Source organism: Gavialis gangeticus, unplaced genomic scaffold (assembly GCF_001723915.1).
Source record: "Gavialis gangeticus isolate Ggan-Ray unplaced genomic scaffold, GavGan_comp1, whole genome shotgun sequence".
In the NCBI taxonomy this organism is placed as follows: domain Eukaryota; kingdom Metazoa; phylum Chordata; order Crocodylia; family Gavialidae; genus Gavialis; species Gavialis gangeticus.
Window position 1 is genome coordinate 26,165,717 of NW_017729033.1, and position 17,676 is coordinate 26,183,392.

At 41.4% G+C, this 17,676-nt stretch overlaps 1 protein-coding gene across 10 annotated transcripts in view; it reads left to right on the plus strand.

Annotated features, from left to right (window-relative positions):
• Window positions 1-17,676, plus strand: part of ABLIM2 (actin binding LIM protein family member 2) — a 318,470-nt gene that overhangs the window by 163,114 nt on the left and 137,680 nt on the right. For all 10 annotated transcript variants that reach the window (XM_019526465.1, XM_019526461.1, XM_019526462.1 and 7 more), the window contains one exon: window positions 12,718-12,805. In XM_019526465.1, the coding sequence (XP_019382010.1) occupies window positions 12,718-12,805 (88 nt within the window). The remainder of the gene's footprint in view (window positions 1-12,717; window positions 12,806-17,676) is intronic.

The window sequence follows — 17,676 nt, forward strand, 5'->3', positions numbered from 1 at the left end:
GGTGGGGGAGAGGGGTGGAGGGAGGGAGGCATCCTGCACCCCCTTCCCTTTTACAGACCATGTCCCATGCAGCAGAGTTGGGTGGGAGGGAAGGCCCAGCTATGGTCACAGAGGGGACCCCTCAGGTGGGGGCCTCCAAGCACAGTTGAGGCCAAGGGGGAGATTTTTTTGTCATATAATACATATGCCATTTTTTTTTGGCATGGTTGGGTTTGTTTTCAGAGACTGCACCTACCTCAGTGGCAGGGATGCTGTGCTTGGGGGGGTTTTAGTCATGGTATTACTGGAAAGACTGGCAAAGAGTTGCAGAGCTGCAGGGTGGATTTGCTAAGGGTGCAGACCAGCAATCAATTCCATTGAGAAATCACAATAAAGCTGAAACAGTATAGACATTCTACCCACTGTTAAATCTTTGGGCTCCCACACCACCTATAGTGTATGTTCTCTCATGTATGTACCCAAATCTGAATTTGGTGGTAGGTACATGGCCAGTAACCAGGTGCAGGGTGAGAAGACTATGTTAAACATGGAGTAAAACAGCTCCTGCTCCCTAAGATTCCATAGCCTGTTTCTAAGCCAGAGTAAATCAAAGTAGCTGCATTGAAATCAATGGTGCTGCATCAGTTTTTGCTCATTTCATTTCAGTTATAATGGAAGGAGAACAGTTGGCCCACCAACAAATGGCCATTTTGGAAAGGAAATAATGCCCAAATTCATATAAAATACAATGAAGGCACTTTATCTGCCAGTAGGCAATGCATTTTTTCAAGGACTGGTTGTTTAGTTGATATCCATTTCATTATAAACTGCATCTAATATTACTGCATGAATTTAAGTCTTCATGGTATTCATTTACAATACTTACTTCATCTTATGATAGCTAATATGTCTATTTCAATATGAAATCTATATTCATGCATTTTCTGAAATTTAAACCCGAATAGTACTCCATCCATTAGTATCTGCAACTGAAGAAGCATAAAAGTTCATATGAAATGAATAGTTCCTTAGAGGTTTGAACTAGTAAGAGAATGAATATAAAAACCATGGGAAGAAAAAAATCTGTTTTCTATCCATCTTAGGGTTTTGTACCTTTGTCCATTGTTTTAGTATCTAAATGCCATCCATGTAATATTGACAGTAGTTGTGAAGCTCCTCTTATGTAGTATTTAGCGTCTCTGGTCTTCTCCCTTTTAAGGATCAAACTTTGCATGGAGTAGTATTTTTTTGTCTGGGTGGTTGACTTCTTAGTTTCAGGAGGTCCAAGAACAAGACCTGTATAGAAAGGAGTCCTATATTAGGGTGTGAGTGCCATTGGCCAGAGTTGCCACAGCTCAATCTCTTGGAGGAACAAGGTGGCTGAGTGGTGAAGATGCTGGTTTGCTACTCTGTTGATGATTGTAGTCATGTGTTCAAATCCTGTCCTTGTTGCTTTGGCTCTGCCCATACCAGCTCCTTTTTGCCGGTGCCTTGGTCCCGGCTCTGGCAGGACTTCAGCTGAAATCAGAACATCCCAGTAGTACAGTGGGGCAGAAGGCCTAGAGTACCAGGGATCTTGGTTATCCTTCTATTTTTACCTTGATGATTCAGTGGTAGAATTCTCACCTGCTATGCGAGAGGCTCATGTTTGATTCCTGGCCAATGCAGCCCTTTTTCTTGGCTGGGATAATATAGTTGGGGATGATCCTACTTTGAGCAGGAGGTTAAACTAGATGACCTCTTGAGGTCCCTTCCAGCCCTAATTTTCTATGATTCTATGACAAGGGAAAGTTTTTTGAAAGTTTTGCAGTTCTTTCCAAACATGACCAAACTTTCAAATTGCCTAATCTTCTATATAAGGTGCTCCATAACTAAATCACCCCAACTGAGAATGCTTTCATCCCCAGTTTGCATGGGCTATGCTCAGTTTTGAAATCTCCAGGCATGTCTACACATGCTGTTAGGGTGGCTGAATAAACTCCAGTGCAATTTGGTTCTATAATCTTCACTCAAGAAGATAAATCTTTAATAAGATGTTTATGATTAAAAATACCAGGATTTGGGCCTACCTATAGAATTCAGTGTTAGTTGTATCCTGCTATAGCTATTGACATTTATGTTGTATCCACTGAAATCAGAAATGTGTCATGATATAATGGAATCATTGAATCAATGTGTAGTTGGGGATGAGGTATGAAGTGGGGTCTCCTGAGGTTCTGTTCTGGTGCTGTTTAATATCTTTGTTAATGATTTGGAGGATGGGATTAAGTACATGCTTAGCAAATTTGATGACACCAAGGTGGGTGGAGTTGCAGACTCTTTAAAGGGTAGGGCTAGGATTTAGAATGACCTGGCTAAACTGGAGAAATGGACCAAAATCAATTGATGGAACAGCAACAGAATAATTGCAAGTGCAAATACAAACTGAGGAATGACTGGCTAGGGTGCAGCACTACAGAAAAGGACCTGGGGTTACTGTGGACTATAAATTGAATATAAGCCAACTGTGTACTCTTGTGAAAAAAGCTAACAGCATACTGGGTTGTATTAACAGGAGTGTTACTTGCAAATAAAGGGGAGTCATTCTTCTGCTATGTTTAGCACCTAGGGTAGTAGCTCCAGTATTGGGTCCCACACTTCAAGAATGAAGACAGATAAGAAAGCCTATCAGAGAACAGCAAAAATTATTACTAATCTGAGAAACAGCGATTTGTAAGGAAAGACTGAAAGAACTAGGATTATTCAAACTGGAAAAGAGAAGACTGGGGAAACTTTGATAAGTCTTCAAATATGCGAGGGCAATTATGAAGAGGCTAGATACAGCTTTTTTTGTGGTCATAGGCAACATGACTAGGAACAGTGGTCTCAACCTGTAGCAGAGAAAATTTAGGTTGGCGATTAGGAAGAACTTTCTCACTATGAGCATTATTAAACAGTGGAACAGGCTACATAGAAAGACTGGAAATTTCCATTCTTGGAAATTTTCAAAATAAGTGAAATGGACATTTGACTAAAATGATATAGTCTTGAGCAGTGGGCTGATTCTTGTGATCTTGTAAGGACCCTTCTAGTTCTCCTTTTCTGTGATTCTCCACTTTTCTCACTTCCAAGAACTGTTGCTTTTTACAGTAAAATACTTCTTCCTACTTTTATCATTGCTATATTACTATAGTAAATCATGTTCTTCATGGGGAGGAGGAAGATCATCAGTTATTAAACCTCCTTGTTACACAGCCTCAGCCTTTTAACTCAAAGTGCAATATCCCATACTTTTAGAAGGTATCATATACTGCATGAGATGCCATACTGTTACTTTATATCATGTTATTATAATAGTCTCAGTATTATCTTTATATATTTTAATATTTTCGTGTTATCTCAATCACTACTACACAGAGTTGTTTGCAGTGATTCCCAGTCTTTGACCTCACAGATAATTTAGAATCTAGCGATGAGTAGTCAAGTTAGTCCTTCTAGCATGCTTTCTTTTTGACAATATTGAATTACATCAGTCACCAAAAGTTTGTTCTGTATAAATTGTTTTACCAAACTCCTCATTGCCTTTAGGTTATGCATTACATTATGTGATTAATATCGGTGGCATCTGGCTTGTTCTTCCTAGCAACTGGTATTTACTGGGATGTTTGCAAGGGATTAGGATGAGCAAGTGATGTATATATTGTTGTGTATTTTTTCCCATTTGTTTGTATTAAAGAGCGTTTTAGTGAAGGACTGCACCTCACACTCTGAGCATAAAGTGTTGAGGAGACTCTTGACTCCTTAATTCATATTACAGCTATTTTACAGGCACACAGAAGTGCAGCCTACTGCAAAGAGGAGTTTTGGCCTTGCAAATAATGGAAATTGTTGCTTATAGTTCTCAGGAATCTTCAGTCCCATCCTTGATGATAAGAATCAGGCCTTCACCCAGTGCTTTATGAGAAGCCAATGGAAAGAGTGAAGACAAGATTATTAGGGGGTGCAAAATGGACTGTATCTGATTCAGATTCAATTTCTTGATTCGGATCACTGTCCCCGATTCAATTCAGCCGAATCTGAATCTGAAGATTTGATGCTGATTCAGAGAATCAGTGATTCAGCCATAGACACAGCTTAAAATTTTTTTTCTACATACCTTGAGGTACCAGGCGCAGCTTGTGAATGCTGCGATGCTGGGGCAGATGGAGTGTCCCACAGAAATATGGGGCCGGGGGGGGACACCCCGCATGCTCAGCAGTGAACCCAGAAGTAGACCAGATGTACCCCTCCCAGCTTGGCAATCAGCCACAGGGGAACCCTGGGTGTCCCCCCCCAGACCCAAGATATACCAGTCGCTGAGCTGGGAGAACATGGGGGGGCCCCCCCGGGTGCTCCCCGGTGGACCTGGAAGTGAACCGGAAGTACTTCTGGTCTACTTCTGGGGCTGCTGCCAAGCATGCTGGGGACCCCCCCGCACTCCTGTCAGACACTCCATCTGCCCCACCATCACAGCATTCATGAGCTGCCTTGTACCTTGAGGTATGTAGAAAAAACATTTACATCTGTGTCTATGTCTGAATTGTCAAATCTTTCCAAATCTCTCTGAATTGATTTAGAGGGTTCCAATTCAATTCAGAGAGATTAAAGGATCTTCTGATTTGATTCGGATTCAGAGATATGGCCACCGAATCGGGCCACATGTCCACTGAATCGAATCAGGGACTGAAGTTTTGCACAGCCCTAAAGACTATTGTTTTCATGACAGCCTTTGTTACTGAGGAAACTGGAGACCCATTACTATTTTACATGGCATGTTTCCTTTCAGACTGAAAGCCTTTTCATAGGTAAATTCTTGAAAGCTAACCTTTGCAAAAGTATTAATCTCCTAGTTCCCTTTACTGCTGGACCTAGGGTCCAAGGAATATGTAGAAAGGAGTTTCTTAATCTTTATGAGAGAAACATTTTGTCACTTACACATTCCATAGGTGTTTATATTTTATAAAGCAGGCAACATGGAGAAAACAGTCTGAAAGATAAGCTTCTGAATGGTGCAATGAAGAAATAACTATATGGTTAGAAATTTTATTTTCTGTGTTACATTCACTGACATGAGCACAACAACAAAAAATGGAAAATAGCAAGGTTGCACACATGAATATACACATGCAGTGCTTCCTGGTCACAAAACTTCCAAGTTTTTCTGGAATAGTCGCGCTTTGAGTCAAGATGTGACATCTGTAGGGTATGTGCCACAGCCATTGCTCTGTGTCAGTCTGTTCTTGGAGAAACTGGAAGTGTATTTTTGTTTCTTGAACTCTTTAAGCAACCGAGCAGTAGGTTTACGCTATATATCTTAACTCTGAAAGCAACACATTGATGCATTTTAAATATACAACGTGCTTTTAGTCATTATTTAAAGATGTGGCAGATTCTCTGCTGGTGTGAATTCCCATAGCTCTAACAGAGGATAATTGCAGAGGACCCAGCCCCACAAATTTACTACAAAGCATTCTTATCATTTCTGCCCAAATTATTAGGAACCAGTGTCTGCAGCACTTATTCCCTTTACTCAACAATAGTTCCATGTAACAGTAACCTTCTACTCAGTATGAAGAAGGGTGGCAAACTCTGGAGCTATATTTGTTTCCATTATAATTGATTGAAAGTTACTTTGGTAAAAGAAGATTCTGTTGATGCATTTATATATCTGCTTTAAAATTCATCATTAGAAAGAAGAATGAACTGAATCATTTATATTTAGAAAAGTAAAAGATAAGAATTAGGTCAAGGTGTGACATTTCAGAATTGAGCATGAAGCATTTCTGATGAATGAGGGCAAAATAATTCATGAGGATTATTGTCTTTCAGCAAAAAGTATTTTGAAGCAATTCAGTCTGTAACAGTTAGCCCAGACTGCCGTGAAGTTGGTAGGGCTCCAGAAATATTCAAGGGGTAAAGAATTCCTCAAAAACCTAATGATACAAAAAAATATATTTGGCATGTATCATTCAATTTTGTCTGTGTTGAACCTTCCTCTAGGGAAGGATACAGAACTCAGACATGGATAGCTTGATAAGGCTTTCTCTCCTAAAGCTCCTTCTATCATTTTGATAGGGAAAGGTAGTATATCAAGAGCATGATCCTCCAGTGCTGTGAAACCTGAAGTTTGGTAGGAAACTTGTTCAGACTAAAGCCTCTGCATGGAAGGTCTTCCTTTTCATTATGATCTGTGATACTCCCTTTTCCAAGACTAAAGTTCCCTTAGGAGCTAAGAAGTAACTCTGGCTACTCGGATATAACAAACTAAAGCAACTTTAAGTAGAAATTTAATTAAGTCATGGAGTAAAGCATGTCATGGAGTTCACCCATCCACTTCATACATGACTCCTGCCTCTTAGTTCATCCCAGGCATGATCTCTCCCGGTCCATAGCACCTCAACCCTCCATAATTTGGGTTAATAGCATTCACTTCTTATGTCATTCCTAACTATATTTGCTTAACACTGGTTCCTCTCGGAGGCAAGCATGAAACCTACATCTTAAAAAGAAATAATACAATACAGTTGTGTGTATGTATTTTTCTGCAACTAGAGACTTAAAAGGATGTGTTTGGCTATCCTTAGTTGCTTGGTTACCATCTATTTACCTGTGTATGGCATTTTTAATACAGTTGCTCAGAATAGTTTAACAATGCTTCATTGAAAACCAGATAAGAATCTGTGAAAATGAGACCCCTGCCAGATGTGCAGGTAAAGGTGCAACAATATTTGATGCATGATCCACAATTACACTTCCTGCCATGCCACACATGCATGGCAGGAGCCATGATTGTGGAATTGTGCATTAGATCCCATCGTGCCTTATTGCCAGTGTAGGAGGAGCCTGGAACCATGATCCTGGAGTACCCCTGTGCTGGCAAGTAGCTGATGTGGCTCCCAGATGTGGGAGTCTACCATGTTCTCCTGTGGGTGGGAGCCCTAATCCAGGCTCCCAGCCACGGCGATCCATGGGAACATTACTTATGTCTTAAGTATAATGTGTAGCAGGGGCCTAAGGGCAGAGACAGAAGTGACAGTTTTCACTCGACCTGACCCCTGAAAGCACTCTACACCCATGACCAAACAGAAGTGCATGACTGCAAAGTACTTTAAAAGGGCCCAGTCCCACAAAAATCTGAACCCTCACTGTATGAGGGTTCAGATTAGGATGTTTCAAAACATAGCATTCACAGCAGGGATCCTGGTTTTCTCTGATTAAAATAAAATCCAAAATTCCGACTAAAAAAAGAAACCACATTTTTCCATGTTTAAAACAAAACATTACTATATATTGTTTGGATTGATATGGCATTTTAATCATGGGGGTGGGAGAGGGATTTAATCAGAGATTTTTTTTTTTAATCAGAGACAACCAGGTTCCCTAATGTTCAGTAACTTCTGTCTGCGCTGCCTCCCAGCCTGTTGCTGTTTTCAGAATGGGAGTGGGGAAAGGGAGTGGAGGGATCCCTCTTCCCCTTTCCCTCCCTCCCATTCTGAAAACAGGGACAGGCTGGGAGGCATGGAAGAGGGACCATTGTTGGGGAAACTGTCTGCAGGCTTGGAACCAGCAGTGAACTTCTGTTTGATCCGGGGCATCATTGTAATTCAGAGCACTTTCTGTAAAGTGTTCTGAGTTACAGTGCAGAGCTGCACTTCTGTCTGTGCCCTAACTGTAGATTCCTTATCTGTTTTACAACAAGCCTTTGTTGTAAACTGAGCATTGAGTCTTTAGAACTTTGTTTGCAGTCATTCTATTATGTCTGTTTAAATAATACAAACAAACTGTTAGCTTACTATACAGGTGTAAAGTCTAAATAGCATGACATTATTTAAAATTGTTCATTTATCTCTTAAATATGTCCTAACATAATGTATTGTATACTTCAACAACACAATTTAGTCTTGTGAGAGTCTTAAGAGATTTCACAGCAACAGACAACAACTCTTTATGGAAAAGAGTCTATAAACTCCAAGGGCAAAGGAATCATTATGAGAATCTAGTGCGACCAACTTTATAACCTATGCCATAAGATTCTACTTAATAATCCCTGCCTCAAGTACATAGCTACTGCATCTCTAGAGCCTACTCTTTAGAAAGACTTTCAGTCTTATTTAAATACTTCAGGTGATGTAGATTCATATAAATCAAAACAAATGACAAAACACTCTCTATTCTTTAAATACTATTCTACAAAAAAGTTATTATGGAATCATGGAACCAGAAGGAATTTCACGGGTCATCTAGTTCTATTTTCCTATAGTTCTCAGAGTGAGGAAATTTGGGAAACTTGTTTTTTGGAGGTTTTTCTTCCTGAGTTTTAACTGAAATCTATGCTGCAGCTCATTTGACCATATAGAAAATAGTGTCCTTCAGGAGTGATCCTATAGAATCCAATGGAATTATGCACATTAAGTATCCATTATCCAGTGGAATTATGCAGAATTAGGCTCTTTATCATCTTTTGGCTTGGATGTTTTTACTCTGGTGATAAGTAAGATGAAAAGAGAGGTCTCTGTTTTCTTTTCATAGCTACTAATTAGAATTTAGCTATTGCACATGTGAGGGGACTGAAATTACGCATTTAATTAGTCTTGAAATTTGGGAAAGGTATTTCAGAACTTACTTTGATAATTTCTTTGCGCAAAAGATAATTGAATTCACTTAGATATTTTTAGCTAGGGTGGAAATTGTTAGCAGAATCAATTAGATTACTAAGATTGTGCATTCCATTAGCATTTGCCCACATAACACCAATCTTTCAAGAGACATGGACTTATATTGGCTTTAAACTACAAGTTTAAGTGTATCCAGTTTCAGTTAAATCACCACTGTGCTCTAAAGTGTAATCATACAAGCAATATTAAAACTCTATGTTTCTGATACATCTGTTATGATACATTACGGCACTGAGATATCAGGGTTGGAGTACCCTCCATTTCTAGCATTACAGAAATTACTTAGCACCTTGGAGAATTAAGTTCAAAAAAGCAGTAAAAATGACTAAACTGAAATATAGCTAAATATCAATCACCAGATACGGTGATGCTCCCTACAGATAAAATCAAAAGTCAGATTTAAACTTTACATTTTTGGTAGCTAAAAAGAAGTATTGCTAGCCCTTTACCATGCTGTTATTTTCATCATTTAGTTCACTGTATTGTTCAGCAAAAAGATTTACCATCTGACAGATAAATTTTCTTCATTTACACATGATACACATGAGGTGCTTTGGGTTAGGGTTCAAGGCAGAAGAGGGGAAAGGGACCTATTGGTGGGAGTCTACTATAGACCCCCTACCCAAGCAGAGGAGCTTGACCAGGAATTCTTGGGTCAGCTCACTGAGGTAGTAAAAGCTAGGGATGTGGTAGTCATGGGGGACCTGAATTTCCCAGACATCTGCTGGGCTGAGCAGTCGGCCAGGTCCGAGCGTGCATGCAGGTTCTTGGAGAGAGTCCAGGACCTTCACCTAACCCAGGAGGTGCACAGCCCCACCAGGGGAGATGCCTTGTTGGACTTGGTGTTGGCCACGGGCGACAACCTGGTGAGGGGGCTGCGGGTGCTTGACCCCCTGGGCGACAGTGACCACTTCCTCAGCCAGGCTGTGCCCAGCACAGGGGGTGGTAAGCCCATAATGGGGGGCTCTTCCCCCCACACTTCCTTCTCAGCTGGCCCATTGATCACGGAAGGGGGGGGCATGCCAGGGTGATCGTGCTGGCTCCTAGCTCAGGTGGGACTGCAGGCTTCCCTGCAGCTGAGACCTGAGCCAATCACCCGGCAACATTGCTCTGAGAAGGGAGTGGGGAGGAAAAATCCCTTCCCCTCCCTCTCCCACCCTGACTCCAGACCCCTCCTGCTGTCCCAGGAGCCGCCAAGTGAGCACAGCCCCTAGGACTGCCACTTTGCTGGGACCGTGTCAGAGCATCAGCTGTCCAGTGCCTCCTGACCAGAGCTGCTGCCCACGTGGGTCTTGTCCCAACCTGGAAGCCAGTCCCCGCTGCCCCCGCCAGCTGATGCAGGGGTAGGAAATGCCCACCCTAGGCCCAGAAGAGGGCATTGGGGCTTTATTCTCCTGCCCCAGCTGGCAGCTGGGTTAATTCCCTGGCAGAGAAGGAGGAAGTTGGGGAAATCCACCCGCTCCCAGGCTGCAGAGCATGTGGGGATGCTGGGATGCTGAGGTTTAACTTAAACCAGGAAGGTATCTGGGACACAAGTTCCATAAACTGGTTTGACCCAAATCAGTTAAGTCTGATACTACATTCAACCAGGTTTATCTTAAACCAGTTTCGGCCATTTTCAAATTGGTTTATGTGCACTGAACTTCTGTTTTGTTACGGGTTTAAACCAGTTTCTGAGTAGTTAAACTAGTTTATGTGTAACTTCTGTCCCTTGCCACAGTGCCAGGCCTATATTCAGTAATTCCCAAGCAGAAGGTAGTGTAGCCCCAGTAACGCTGCGCTCATTCCCAACAACAAACATCCAATCAGAGGTCTGAGAAGCAGAGCTTATTAGCATGCAAAGAATGCAGCACTAGTGCAGCTACACTACTTATGGTTCAAAAGCAAGTACTTATGGAGCATATACAGTCTGTCACAGTAAGGTGTAGCAGAGACATATTTTCAGTGTGCACTAGGAGCACATGAGGGGGGTTTAGTTCCCCTAAATTGAAAGGGTGGGTTTTTAATTTGGGGGGTTTTAATTATGACCCACTGTTTCAATTTAGGGGCTTCCATCACTGTGATGGAAGCCCACCCACCTCTCCTGTGGTCAGGGGCTGAGCTGCCAGCAGCCCCTGAGCTGCGGGGGGCCCTGGTACCTCCTTCCATGGTGGCTGTGCCCCAGTCTTTCCCTCTGCAGTGGCATCATTATGCTAGACAAATGATGATTTCTCGTCACTTTGTCACCTGTACATGGCCCCACCTTCATGTGTACAAGTGCCCTAAGTGTGAGGTAGTGTACTGTAACTGGAAAGTGAAATACACTGTTTTGCACAAAGGAGGTCTTTGTGCACATGAAAGTGGCTCCAGGGGCAGATCCATGTGAAGGGGAAGGGGGGCAGGAATGGTGCAGTTGCACCACCCTGTGATTCCTGATCCACCCAAAGTTTAAAACAAGCTGACTAGCAGTGACAGCAGCATTTCTAATCAGGCAGCAGTGAGGGAGTCACTTGATGTCATGGCTCATTATAATCTACCCAATTCTTTCTAAAGGATTCATTTCACAGGTGTTAATGACCCTCTCTCCTTTTTAATGCTGATGATCCACTAATTAGGCTATCCTTTCTTTTGCAGTTCTACTGTGTGTTAGCTGCTCCTGGTAATGTAGCTCCTATTTCAAAGCCCTGCAAGCTGTTTTTATCTCTAGCTAAAATTATTAACTCAAGTGTAAAAGTACCTTTTAGTGGGTGTATCTACACATGAAATTAGTGCATAATAAACTGAATAAACTCTGGTGCAGTTTGCGCTGGAGTCAGCTGCTCCCGTGCACAGTATCTTCACGTGCACTCAGGACCACAGCAATGAGAGCCGGGGCAGAGAAGCTCTGGGTGGGCAGGGGTCTTCAGGGTTCAGCCCCAGGCTCTGGGTGCCAGTGTTGGGATGAAGAGCTGGCCTTGGCACAAGGGTGCTAAAGTGTGGGTCTGAATGGCAGGCAGCTCCCACACTTTAGCTCCTTCATGCTGCAGCCAGCCCCAGTCACCAACTACAAGAGTGTTTCAGCAGTTAGTTACTTGGCCATAACATAGTACTGTCCCCAACAGTACTATCTTATGGCAGAGTTAATTAATCTAGTGTGCCCTAATATCAGCACTCATGTAGAGAGTGATTCCTTCTTTTGGAGCTAATTAGTCAGCTCCATAATAAACTACACATGTAGATGCATCCAGTGTAGCATTGGATGCACTATCAAGACACTCAGGAATACTAGATTTTGCTTTATCAGTCTGAAAAAGAGTTATATCTGATTTTAATGACTACAGGATTAATGAAACAACATCTCTTGATTATTTTTGCCTAATTTGTTGTGTTTTTATACATAATACATGATATAGCAAATTAATACACATTCCAATAAAGTTATAGTTGTTTTTATTTCAATCTTAAACTGAGTAATGTAGCCCTAGGTCCCTTATTAGTAAAGTGTCTATTTTCTTTTTAACTAGAGAAAAAGATATGCTCTGTAGCTTATGTTATATATGAAGCGGCACCACACCATCTCTACTCCCTCTTGCAAAAATCTTCGATCCATCTATGAGCTCACCCATGTGGGCTGGGAAGCTAATGTGCAGTGAATACGCATCACAGTTTACTATACATTAACTTCCCCATGCAGGCACATCCTATACTATCCTGCAATTTGTGCACACTAAAGCTGTTCATAGCAGGAGCTATTATGGAAAACTATCAATTCACATCCAAGTTTACTGTGCACTAACTTCTATAAGCAGACAAGTTCATGACTTCATTTTCAAGGGTGAATTTTCTATAACCAAAATCAGCATTGTTGTTTTAATAATATTATTTACCAATAATATTATTTACTATTATTCTATTAGTAACTAATTTACTGGAATTACTATTGTTCTCTAGTTTGAAAGAAAATGACTTGGAAGAAGAATGAATTGGACATCTAAAGTGCAATCAGTCCATTAATTACAGCACTACCTAGGATCGGCAGGACTGCCTAAACATTGCACATAATTTAGCTGTATTTTTTTTCCAACAGGCAGGAGAAAAACACTATCACCCCACGTGTGCACGATGTGTCAGGTGCAGTCAGATGTTTGCAGAAGGAGAAGAAATGTATCTTCAAGGTAAACAAAAAAGTCAGTTGCTATCATTATCAGTATGTTTTTAATGACTTGATTAGTATATCTGCATTTGTAAGACAGGCACCACTCACACAAGCAACTGGATACAGCACCAGTGTTTCACATATTGTCTTAATTTATACCACACAAAGGAAGGGTGTGTATGTAAAGCAGATGTAAGTCACTGAAGCTTCTGGTTCTTTGCTGTGACCCAGGTCCTATAAATCAAATATAAAGTGTGAAGAAGTGGAAAAAGTGAGCAGTAGAAAATTATTTAAATCCTTCAGATGGAAGCAATAGAGAGTGAAGTTCTGAAACTTTCCATAAGCTCTGAAATACAGATAATGGAGTTTTCTGCAGTATTAATGTATCCACAGGGAAAAATCCACACTGGTAGTATGGGATTTATCCTTTTCAGTCTGTAGAGCGGTCTGTAACTGCTGCTGCAATGCTGAAACAGAGATAACACCCATTCCCCATTCAGGTAAGAGAAGGAAATTTAGCTTGACCATGCCACATCCAAAGCATAACTTTCTGGTTGAGAGGTGGCCCCTGTGGATTTCCTTACTACACAGGATCCTACCTCTACCCTTGTACAACAGATTTCACGCTATGCTGATTTCTCTTTCAGGACAGCTTCAGTGGTGGTGGACACAAAACCAGGATTTGCTCTGTAGTAAATACAGTGCTAGTAACCCACTGTCACCGAATACATTTAAGACAGGTTTGGTTTAAAGTAAATTGGCCACATATAACAGATACATTATATTTTGGTATATTAGCTCTAACTACTTTATCAAAATAAAAATACTTAAACCATTAAATAGTATAATGTTAGTCACTAATATAACATGAAGTCCCTTCGGATTCCAACTTTTAATTTTGCCTTTGATTGGTACTCCATTTTCACAGCAAAACAGAAGGAGAAACAAAATGGGACAAAATAGCTAATGGGTTGAATTAATGTACTGTTTATGTTTTCCCAGCTCTATATTACAACTATTTAAGTGAGAGTGGTATAGTAGAATCATTCATTGTGTTTATTCTTTACAAAGGGTAAAATGAACCTTAGAGTTGGTGCCAAGCCACAAAATGTGTTTCCAGATTTCAAAACTTTCAGTGGCTGGGTGAATTTGGATGCCAGGCTTCAGTTTAACCCCATATATCAATATTGCAAGATTGGTATATGCTAATCTTTGCTCTAAGTCCAAATTCAATCATTTCAGGGAGGTTTAGATCCAAGCTTTTGGTTGGGGTCTCATGTTTTCTGCACTTTCAGATTCGAAGGATTTTTCATGTCAACACCAGTATTGTGTTTTTAATGTCTACAATCTAGAATGTTATTTCCATTAAAAACCTGTATAAACTTCATGGCATCCTTTGGACTGCCAGAATCACTGACCAGCCAAGTTACACACTCTTGACAACTAAAAATGTTAATTTATGATTTGCCCTTTTTCCACTTCTTATAAACTAGCAAGGAGGGACTGTGGCTATTAAATATATGTTAAGAAAACTTAAGTATGCAATGTCTATGTAGCAGATGCCAATCAATTGTAGTGCCATATAAGTAATACAATTGCAGTGCCAGAATCATAATACATGTTTAGTGGATTTCACAGACTTCCTTAATAAAGATGATATGTAAAGATTAGAAATTTTCTTTCATTATATTGTTTGATGTAAGTTTTCTCTTTCTTGAGAAAAGAGACATTTTTGCCAAATAGACAAACTTTTGTAAAACAAATATTCAAGGTGTTTATACAAGTAATTTTTAGATTTTTTTCTGGGAGAAAACCCTAACAAACCATCTCTACCACATGCTATTAGCTCAAATATAAATGATCCAAAGAAGCTAATTCAAATGCTATTGCAATTAATGGGGATTTTTTTTTCTACTTAAATGGAATTTGGATCAGGACACTGGAAAGTTCTAAAAGTTTGTTGAGTCAAGAAAGTTTGTGTCAATGTAACAGGAAGCCAAAGGCTCCTGTTACTAACAAAGAGACCACAGGTGGCAAAGCCCTGCTATAGCTGGGGAGTGCCACATGTTAGAATTAAAGAGCCAGCGCTATATCAAAGAGCGAGTCACCTGATTAGAAGGGGCCATGCTCCAAGGCACTTAAAAACCCGCTTTCTGAGCAAAGGGGGGGGTGGGGCGGCGCAGGAGCTGGGCTGGTGCTCAAAGGAGAACTGAGCTCCCTAGAGGAGATAGAACAACCTGGGAGAGACTGACTGGCAGAGAATGCTGGAGACGGAGTGGTGAGAGCCTAGGGAGCAAGTGTATTTTTTGCCCCAAGGAGGGGAGGGTTTTGTTAAAGTCACTGCTTCCCTTAATTTTTGTTCCTAATGTTTGTTTACCCAAACAGGGCAGGTTTTGTTAAAGTGATAGCTTTATTTTATGTTCCCGTTTGTACTGGTAAACTGGGTATTGTTATAAGGGGTGATGAGGAGGCCATGGAGGTGCCATAGAGGCATGCTACTGAGTACTGCCAGAGTCAGGGGCACAAACAACAGGGCTGTCCAAGAGATGCAGGAGGTCTTGGTGCTTGCTGGGGACCAGAGGCACAAGACACGGAGGGCCAATAGCTCAAATGGGAGAGAGGTCAGTTAGGGTGGGGGGGCTGAGGCTGGGAGGGCCAGAGCCCACAGCCTGGTGAGGGTGAACATAGGCAGGCTGAAGCCAGAAGGGCCAAAGCCTGAACCAGGGAAAAGAATAGGGGCGGCCTGAAACCTAGAAGGCCAGCCATAGGCTGCAAAGGGCAAGACCAGGGATGGGACCCATAATGGTACATCTTGGGCCAAGGGTTGCAGCTGGAGGAAGGGGGCCAAGTATAGGAAGGCCAAAGTCCCAACAAGGCTTTTGTGTCCAGCGGACCAAGCAATGCAGAGAGGTGTGAGGCCCCAGTACAGTGATAATTTGTACCACCTGCAAGGCATGGGCATGGCTTTAGAGGTGGAAGGAGGCCATGAATCTAGTCCTTAAGGCTGGCAGAGCCTGAGTAAACAGGGACTGAGGGCAAAAAAGAGAGCGCCCAAAAGACTCACCAACCCTGAGGGGCAGTCTCTCTTTATTATTTTTCTTGACCATCAAGGTATGGCAGGAGAGTGAATGGATTGAAACCTGGGGAGACTCAAGTGGGGCTGGACAGGATGGAAGTGGCCACTGGTGGGCATCGTGGCAGCCCTCAGGCTCTGTATCGTCACAGTTCACAATTCTAATTTGTATTTTTCTTGGAACTGAATTGCTGTTGTACATAATGACACAGTAAAATCACTTTTGCCTAGTTCAGTTTTTCAAGTTAAAGTCATTTTGCAAAACAACATTGTCTGGTCTTTGCTTGTTAATATTGTTTTATGGTCTGGGTTCAAATTTTTATTTGGAATGTTTTTGTGAAGTAAATTCTAGCAACTTTCACCTCGCCTCTGGGAAAAGCCTTAAAGCTTAGGATTAGTATTGCTATGGAGAGTCATGTAGAAATTATGTAATTATTTAGTAAGTTTTGATGACCTGTATTCTGCAGAGTATCATAGTGAGCGATCATAATTACCTCTCTTGTTTTTACAATTTATGAATAATTCTTTATTTGGCATATCTATACAAAACTTCCCTCTCAACACTGAGCATACTGCCAGTTTTGTTTGATTTTTATATATGCTATTTTCTTTCTGATTCTTAAGTTTCTATGCTAAGTTTCTCTCCCTGGTTCTCTTCCCCCTCTCTTTTTCTTTTTGTTGAGTGTTATATTTAAATTTTATTTCACCCTCCTGTACTCACAACTCTCCCTCTGTGAATTCACTTTCTTAATGAAATAGCACTGAACAATTTTTTAGCTCTGTTTTCATTAATACAAAAAACCCAATAATACCTATTTTAACAATATTTTGATTGTCTTCATCCCTCAAACACTGTAGAAATAACATTATTGTACTTATTATTGTAACATTATTTTTCTTATTTTTATTTGGAACACGCACAAGAAAATCAATCAGCCCTTACATTTTTTCTAAAAAAATAAAACTATAAAAACTGCCATGCTAGATGAGACCAAAGGTCCATCTAGCTCATTATCCTGTCTCTGACAATTCCAAGTAGCGAATACTTTAGAGGAAGAGTATAAACAGGATGTATGGTGTGGCCACTCCCTTGTCATACTGTTCTAGTCATTATCAGAAATACTTTTAGAGATAGCACCATACGGAGGTTACAGTTGTGGGGGACTACAGAATATCCCATAGCTATGAGCTTCACAAGTCAATTATGCATTTTATTCAGAAGTATTTAATTGTGTTTGTTTACATCTTCCTCCTGATAATTTCTTAGAATGCCTGTAGTTCTTGTATTATGCGACATAGTGAATAACAGTTATTTATTCACTTTTTCCACATCATTCATAATTTTATACACCTAAATCAGTCTTGTCCAACATATGGCCCGCAGGCTGCCATGTGGCCCGCCAAGGCATTTTCTGAGGCCCATGCTGCTGCGATGGGAAACGGAAGTAAACACTGTTTGGGAAACGGAAGTAAACACTGTTTACTTCCGTTCCCACCCCTTGTCCCTCCCCCAGCCCCTCAGCATCTTCCTAATGGCTGCTAAAGGGCTGGGGAAGGGACAAGGTTCCCACACACACCACGTCAGCTTGACGTTGCTGACACGATGCATGTGGGAAGAGGAGTAGCCATGTGCCTCTTGGGACAGGATGAGTCTGGCCGGAGCAGCAGGGGCTCAGCTGCATTTTCCCCCTACCTGCGCTGGTCAGTCCCGAGCAGCACATGGCTCCACTGCCGCTTCTGCTGGCCTATGCCGACCTGGCCGGGCTCCTCCCATCTCCAGCAGCACATGGGAAGTCTGCTTCAGCTGCGTGCTGTTC